This window comes from Arachis hypogaea, chromosome 11 (genome assembly GCF_003086295.3).
Source record: "Arachis hypogaea cultivar Tifrunner chromosome 11, arahy.Tifrunner.gnm2.J5K5, whole genome shotgun sequence".
In the NCBI taxonomy this organism is placed as follows: domain Eukaryota; kingdom Viridiplantae; phylum Streptophyta; class Magnoliopsida; order Fabales; family Fabaceae; genus Arachis; species Arachis hypogaea.
In genome coordinates, this window is record NC_092046.1 from 34,331,225 (window position 1) to 34,340,440 (window position 9,216).

Sequence of the window (9,216 nt, forward strand, 5' to 3'; positions counted from 1 at the left end):
ATGGGTGCTATACCGGAGAAATGTGGTGATCCCGGTCCTTGTCTAGTTACTTGCACTATAGATGGTGTACAATTTGTTGATTGCATGTGTGATCTACATGCTTATGTTAGCATTATGCCTTTGTCTGTTTATGATACATTGAAGCTTCCACCGTTGAAACGGTCGACGGCCCGTTTTGTTTTGGCAGACAAAAGTATAATCTCTATAGTTGGCAATGTGGAAGATGTCTTAGTGAGCATCAAGGGGTTAACTTTTCCAATTGATTTCAATATTCTTGAGATTCTCCCTAATGACTCCGGAAGACCATCATCTATCTTGCTAGGGAGGCCGTTTTTTAAAAACCTCTCGATTTGAATTGGATGCTTTTTCGGGTACTTACTCCTTTGAAATTTATGGAAGAGCTGTGAGTTTTAATCTTGATGAGGCTATGAAATATCCTCCGGAAGACCATTCTATCTTTTGATGTGACATGATTGATGATGTTATGGCCAAAGTCTACCATGATAGTTGTCACAGCCCAAAATGAACCATGAACGGCGCTCAGAAAAACAGTCCCCTAGCAAGCGTATCAGACTCAAATATAAATTAAATAAGAAAGTTACAAAGATTTTGAATCATTTACAAGTTCTAAAAAATAGCTATACGTTTTCAACAAAAGTTAAAATAATTAAGAATGGTTGGATCTTGCCTATGACATATGGAGCATACAACGTCTAGGAACTCAACAAGGAATAGATACCCATTGTAGATCATAATTTTTGGATAGAGAGCTCACATATTCAAGTATGTATTCTTGAAAAATATTTTTAGAAAAACGGAATGAGTTTTGCAACTCAGTGACTAGACAATACATTTATAATCCACATGAGACCATATAACATTATTATTAAAGTAATCTCTTAATTAGAAAATAGTAATTGATCATAATAAGTGAATCAATAAGGGAGTTCTCATACAGAAATTAAATCAAAAGCCCACACTTGGGCGGCTCCACCTATATGGGTAGCCCTTTCTTCTCGTGTGTCCGTACGGAATAACAGATCCAACGTGTGGCCTACACGTTAGGCTAGCAACGCCCCTGCTAGCTGAGGTCTGAGCCAGATGCATCTAGGTTAACGTCATAACCGCCGTTAACTACAGTTTTCTAATACGAGCCTCCCAAACCAATTCAAAACATATATCTTCAAATACAATAAATTTCTGATCTTACAAATATATAAGGTATCGAATCAAATCGAATTATATAATACTTTCTCATCCGAAATCTTTCCCAATCATACTTTTTCAATCATAAGAACTGATCGGGACCACTACAAAGTCGGCATTATAAACCATAACTCGGCAATTTATGTTATTATTCGGCGTTACAGTCACTGGTCGGCAATCAATGTCATTTATTGGAAAGTAACGTTACAAATCAGCTCAATGGACTACTTCACAAAATGAAACGTCTAAACTAACATTCACCCTTATTATTGCTCTTGAATACGGGCAATAAAGCAGGAACGTAACCAACTTATACACTATCATCTATAAAAAGGTATGATCTTCTATTCTAAAGGAATGAGAAATTCTCAATACTAACTTAAGCTTCGGAGTGCCTTTGCAGGTATACTCCCCCCTTGTTTCTTGCTCAAAGCTCTACGCGATTCACTCTTGGAGAAAAGCTCGGCTTATCACGGTACTTGAGAAGTCGGCCCCGAAGGTAATAGCTCGGAACCAACTTCCAGAGACTAAGCTCTCCTTCTCCAGGTATCCATACAGGAACAATTGGCGCCCACCGTGGGGCCGAGAATATAAAACTCTCTTCCTATATTATCGGCCTCAAATTTCCCATCTTGAAGTCATGGCTGAACAACCTCCACCCTCGCCATCCGAATTGCTCCGGATGGTGACCGAGTTGCGACGAGCCGTGGCTGAAGAGAACCAAAGAATGGCAAATCAAATCGCCAACTTGAATAATGCTCGAACTGAAAACAATGATCGACAAGAACGGACAGAAGAAGCCGAGCAGCAGTCAGGGCCAACACATGTCTCAGACACTGCTCGGAACGAAGGGGAGCAGCCCGAACATAATGAAGATACTCAGAAAAACATCGGAGATGACGATCAGGAAACCTCCCCTGGACCATTCACGGCAGAAGTGATGAACTTCGTGCTACCCCGAAGGTTTACCCTGCCAACCACCTTAACTCCGTATGATGGGTTAGGTGATCCGAAGAAATACATCAAAAAGTTCACCTCCATAATGATAGTAAACGGTGCATCTGATAAAGTTTTATGTCGCTGTTTTCCATCTTATTTAGACGGCCCTGCACTTGATTGGTTTTGTTCTTTGCCTGCAGGTTCTATCTCTCGATTCCGAGACATATCAAAACCCTTTGAGGAACACTTTGCTGGATCCGCCATCTACCTCCACGATTCCGATTATCTGAACACAATCAAGCAAGGCCAACATGAAAGCCTCAAGGACTACATCACGCGCTTCACAAAGATAGCCATAAGCATACCTGACCTCCACCCCGAAGTAGAACTGCACGCCATCAAAAGTGGATTAAGACCAGGAAAGTTCCAAGAAACCATTGCTGTGGCCAAACCAAAAACTATGGCCGAATTCCGTGAAAAAGCTAGGGGACAGATTGACATTGAAGAACTTCGACAAGCTCGGAAAACAGAAAGGCCTCACTATAAGGACGACGACAAGCCACGGGACAGCAAGAAGAATTTCAAACCAATCCCACGATATGAGACCTACACCAAATTCAACACCAAGCGCGATGACATCATCAAGGAGATCTTGAATTCGAAGTTAATCAAGCCACCACGAAAAGCTGGCAACTACCCAGATTCAAAAGGCACAGACCACTCGAAATACTGCTCTTTCCACCAGAAGCACGGACATAATACCGACGACTGCATCATCGCCAAAGACCTGCTAGAGCGATTAGCTCGGCAAGGTCATCTGGACAAATTCATCGGCGGACACATGCAGCGGCGACTATCTGCCCCAGGAGATCAGGGCTCGGCTGCACAACATAACCGAGATAGAGACCGACCAAACCATAACCATCCCGATTTACCATCACGTACAATTAACTGTATTTCCGGAGGTTTTGCAGGTGGAGGAGCCACAAGTTCAGCAAGGAAAAGATCTTACCGAGCTATCCTCTCCATCAACACCGACCAATCGCCACCTACATCTCCACAGATAACATTCCAAACAGGCGATCATGACTACAGCATAACAAATCTGGATGATCCAGTCGTAATCTCCCTACAGCTCGGAGATCTCCTCATTAAAAAGGTGTTGCTCGACCCAGGCAGCAGCGCCGATGTCCTCTTTTACTCGACCTTTCAGAAAATGAAACTGAGCGATAATATCATCCGACCCTCCACTGGTGACTTAGTAGGATTCTCAGGTGAGCGAGTCCCGGTAATGGGATCTGTGTGGTTACAAACCACACTTGGTAAGTTCCCTTCATCAAAAACTTCGGACATTCAATACTTAGTTGTTGATTGCTTCAGTACCTATAATATTATACTTGGCCGACCTTTTTTAAATAAGTTCGGCGCTATAGTATCTACAATTCATCTCTGCGTTAAGTTCCCTTTGCAGGATAACACAATTGCAACCATTCATAGTGACGCCCGAGAGGCCAGGGAGTGCTACAACAATAGCCTCAAAAAACCTCATCGTAACACAAAGGCCCAAATCCACAACATCGGCAACATTAACAACCAACACATGTTGGCAGACCTTGATCCTAGAGCAGGAACACTGGAAAGGCCAACCCCAACAGAAGACCTGGATAAAATCTACTTCACAGAAAACACGGATAAATTTACATACGTCGGATCAACATTATCTTCAGAAGAAAAATCTTCGTTCCAAGCATTCTTACAACAAAATGCCGACCTATTTGCATGGACCCCAGCCGATATGCCGGGCATCGATCCATCCATCATATCCCACAAGTTAGCATTAGATCCATCTATCCGACCTATAGCACAGAAAAGGAGAAACCTCGGACACGACCGAAAGCAAGCTTCCCTAGAAGAAACCAAGAAGCTCATCAGTGCGGGCTTCATCCGAGAAATCAGATTCACAACATGGCTGGCGAACGTCGTCATGGTTAAAAAACATAACGGTAAATGGCGCATGTGCGTTGATTTCACAGATCTCAACAAAGCATGCCCCAAAGATTCCTACCCTTTACCATCTATTGATTGTTTAGTTGATAATGCCTCTGGTTTTGAGAAACTTAGCTTTATGGATGCATATTCTGGTTATAACCAGATCCAAATGCATCAATCCGATCAAAACAAGACAACTTTTATTACTGAATATGGAAACTATTGTTATAAAGTCATGCCATTTGGCCTTAAGAATGCAGGTGCAACGTATCAACGTCTAATGGACAAAGTCTTCGCCAAACAAATCGGCAAGAACGTTGAGGTCTACGTTGACGATATGGTCGCCAAGACAAAGATCGGCAACAACCACCTTGATGACCTCACAGAAATCTTCGGGCAACTAAGACAATACAACATGCGGTTAAATCCCGAAAAGTGCGCATTCGGGGTTCAAAGTGGTAAATTCCTCGGCTTCATGCTCACTAGCCGAGGTATTGAGGCAAATCCTGAGAAATGCCGAGCAATTTTAGACATGACAAGCCCACAAACCATCAAGGAAGTCCAGCGGTTAACAGGGAGACTTGCTGCACTTTCTAGATTCTTGCCCTGCCTAGCTTCTAAATCATCATGTTTCTTCCAAACCTTAAAAACAAAAAGAGCTTTTCAATGGACTGATGAATGTGAACAAGCATTTACAACCTTAAAAGAGACTCTTTCAAAACCACCAATTTTACACACACCCCTACAAGGGGAGCCACTATTATTATATTTGTCTGTCACTAACTGGGCTATAAGCTCTGCTCTTGTTGCAGAAAGGGAACAGAAGCAGCTCCCAATCTATTTCACCAGCAAAACCTTACAGAACGCAGAGCTCCGTTACCCGACCATTGAAAAGCTAGCACTCGCACTTGTCTTCTCAGCCAGAAGACTCCGACCATACTTTCAGAGCCATGAAATCCATGTTAGGACAGATCAACCTTTACGACAAGTACTACAGAAACCTGAATTGGCTGGCCGACTAGTCAAATGGTCGGTGGAACTGTCAGAATTTGACATCAAATACGAAAGCCGAGCATCCATCAAATCACAGTTCTTGGCCGACTTCATTGCCGAGTTCTCAGTCCCAAAGATAACTGACGATTACATTGAATGGTCTTTATACGTCGACGGATCCTCCAACCCACACGGGTGTGGCGCAGGTATTATACTTGACGATGACCACGGCAACGTCATCGAACATTCCCTCCACTTCTCATTTAAAGCAAGCAACAATCAAAGTGAGTATGAAGCACTAATTGCCGGCCTTACACTCGCTGCCGACCTTAACATCACCGAAATTAAGGTATACTGCGACTCCCTCCTTGTCGTCCAACAGCACATACCAAGGGAGAGTAACGGCCGAGCTGACATTCTATCTAAACTCGCCAGTACTCAACCAGACAGGTCATCATTTTATCAATCAACATTACTTAAACCGAGCATTGAAATAACCCATGTCTTAAGTGTGACACAGGAAGCAGACTGGAGATCTCCATACATACAATATCTCCAAACAGGGACCCTCCCAGGCGACGTCGGACACACTCGACAGTTTCGACGACAAGCTTCCTTTTTTACAATTTATAATAACTGCCTATATAAACGAGGATTCTCTCGTCCACTACTTAGATGTCTTTGCAGATCAGAAGCAGAGCTTGCGCTTGCGGAGGCACATGAAGGGGTCTGTGGAACACACCTCGGAGCCCGAAGTCTACATTCAAAAATCCTCAGAGCTGGATTGTACTGGCCGACTATCAGGCAAGATTGTCACACAAAAGTCAAAAATTGTGTCAATTGCCAAAAACACAGCCCGATAACACATCTCCCGGCCGAACTCTTACACTGCTCAGAGGTTAGCTGGCCATTCAACCAATGGGGAATTGATATCCTCGGACCTTTCCCCACAGCTGCAGGACAGGTAAAATTCCTTGTAGTAGCAATTGATTATTTTTCCAAATGGATAGAAGCACAACCTCTAGCCAAGATTACATCACAACAAATTCTTTCCTTTGTTTGGAAATGCATTATCTGTCGATTCGGCATTCCTCGGCACATTATCACTGATAATGGTCGCCAGTTTGCCGATCAAAAATTCACATCATTTTTGCAGAACTTAAAAATCAAACAGCACTTCTCGTCAGTAGAACACCCACAAACAAACGGGCTAGCTGAAGCCGCAAATAAAGTCATATTACACGCGCTAAGGAAGAAACTGAACGATGCAAAGGGTCTATGGGCCGAGCTTATCCCAGAAATCATATGGGGGTACAATACAACAATTCACTCAACCACAAAGGAAACACCTTTCCGCTTGGTCTACGGCTCAGACGCAATGATACCTGTGGAGATCTCTCAATCCTCACTACGCACAGAATTGGCCGACCTAACTACACAAGACAAAGCTCGGCAAGCCGAACTTGATCTCATTGAAGATCTCCGATCATCTGCAGCAATCAAACATTTAGCAATGCAACAGCACATCGCCCGTAAATATAATCAAAGACTACAACCAAGATCTTTCCAAGTCCACGACCTAGTACTCAGAAAAACAGAACAAGCTAGGAAACCTACAGCGCATGGCAAACTAGCAGCTAATTGGGAGGGCCCTTACAGAATCACAAAAGTAATCGGCAACGGAGCTTATCGACTACAAACATTAGAGGGTAATGATCTCCCTAACACTTGGAATGTATCTTCCTTAAAGTTATATTACAGCTAATACCAGGGACAGGCAAGTACTCTTTTTCCTACTACCAAGATTTCTCCCACAAGGGTTTTGCTTGGAGAGGTTTTAACGAGGCTAGCCTACCTGGGCCTTTAAATTCAAAGGTCTTACATTAATAAAATTCCCTTTTCCAGTCAACATTATTCTTTACTTTTTCAAAATTTCTCAAAAATAAAAAATCCGATCTTAATTATATCCGACAAACATCCGATCCAAACTCGGATTCAGACTATTATATCAGATAAACATCCGACTCAATCTCGGATTCCGATCATTATATCAAACAAATATCCGATCCAAACTCGGATTCAGACTATTATATCAGATAAACATCCGACTCAATCTCGGATTCCGATCATTATATCAAACAAATATCCGATCCAAACTCGGATTCAGACTATTATATCAGATAAACATCCGACTCAATCTCGGATTCCGATCATTATATCAGACAAATATCCGATCCAAACTCGGATTCAGACTTTTATATCAGATAAATATCCGATTCAATCTCGGATTCCGATCATTATATCAGACAAATATCCGAACCAAACTCGGATTCAGATTGCTACATCAGATATATATCCGATCCAATCTCGGGTTCAGATCATTATTTCAGATAAATGACCAATCTTACTCGGATTCCGATCTTTTCGGTCACCAAAAAAATCAATCCAAATTGAATCCAAACCCAACTCAATCAGATAAATGTCCGAATTAAACTCAACGAATCCTATGATTCAAATATCAGCACATACCCGACCAATTTCTGTCGTTAACACAAATATCCTCATACTTACAAATCGGTTTCCAAACTAGCCAAACTACCACATTTCGATTAAATCTCATGGTATTTCACCATCTCAAAATGGCACCATTACAAACCAGATATAAACCCAAATATCAGCATCATATTATAGTCATAGCATGCAAAAATAATAACTAAACAGAAATTTCCAAGTTTGTTCCTCAAACACAGTAGCAAAACATAAGTTAACAAGTTAAAAAAGCCAGACTCATGGTCAAAATATGTCCACAAACTACACATTTTCATCTCCTTGCTCAGCAGCACCATCATCTTCAACCATAGCACCATCCTGCACTATTTTGCCTGGATCCATTGCCGAAACATCCACCTCCGGAGCCAGAAATTTAACCTGAAGAACAGCCCTCTCAAACCCTTCAAGGAAAGAATCAAGAATTTCTCCCTGCTTATTTTTCTCCACTTCCTTCAACCGAGCAGTAACCTCAATCATACGAGTACTCATAGCAGATAAGTCAGCTTCTTTCTTCTTTAAATCCTCAACATCTTTGGCATAACTCTCCTTCACTTCTTTCAAATGCTTCTCCACATCACATAACTTCACCTCCAGCTCAGAAACTTTAGCAACCTTTATAGCCAACTCTTCCTTCAAACTCGGACCCTCCTTTTTCACAACAAACTTCCGATGAATTTTCTCACGACTCCGCCCTAAACTCGCCAACCGAAGACCCACAACCTGAAAATCAGCCATTATCACACTTTTCCATAAAACCAAAACAAAATTCAAACACTATAGCTCAAGAACATAAAATACCTGCATATACTGGTCAATCGCCACATCCCCCACCTCTTCCGCCAAAATAACATCGGACGGGGTCTGACACACCTCATCAGCAGTAACCATGAAGGGATAATCTTTTCCCCAGAGAGAAGACCCCTCACTCCGCTCCACAAAATCATGTAACCTTCTCTGATTATCATAAAAACTATGAACCTCTTCCACCGGAACATCATCTTTCTCATCATCAGAAACGTCTGACAAATCCACCACACCGCCCTTCCTTTTCCTAGCAATAACCTTTCTCCTCCCCGGCTTTGGTTGATCAACCTCACCCACACCTATAACTTTCTCAACTTTTGACGTTGAGCCCTCCTTATCCAAGTTTTTACTTCTCACACGAGACCTCAGCTCCGCCGCAGACACACCAGGATATTTTCCACCTGAAAACAAATAAAAACAACTTCTCACCAATGCATTTCAAAGACCGAATACAAAATTAAACCAAACAAGCTCACCTAAGTAATCCACAACAGCCTGTTTATTTTCCTCCCACTTCAACAACTCAAATACCGAGATCAATTCCTTCCTATCAATAGCTTCAATAAGATATTCAATAATACACTCATCCCTAGGCTTGATAAGCTCCGGGCCGAGTATATTATTTGGCTCAGAACACCACCAAATCAGAAATTTCTCTCCCAAATGCTCGTCCACATAAAAAGGAAAATCCCCCTCAAAACTCCTTACCTTCAAATACATTTCCTTAAATTCCTT

At 42.1% G+C, this 9,216-nt stretch overlaps 1 protein-coding gene across 1 annotated transcript; it reads left to right on the forward strand.

Moving 5' to 3' along the window:
* Positions 1-6,892, forward strand: LOC140176090 (uncharacterized). The gene is made up of 3 exons (XM_072205956.1): positions 1-231; positions 1,610-4,286; positions 4,395-6,892. Exons 1-3 carry the CDS (start codon positions 1-3, stop codon positions 6,890-6,892), a joined length of 5,406 nt encoding a protein of 1,801 aa, XP_072062057.1.
* The last annotated feature ends 2,324 nt before the right edge of the window (positions 6,893-9,216 follow it).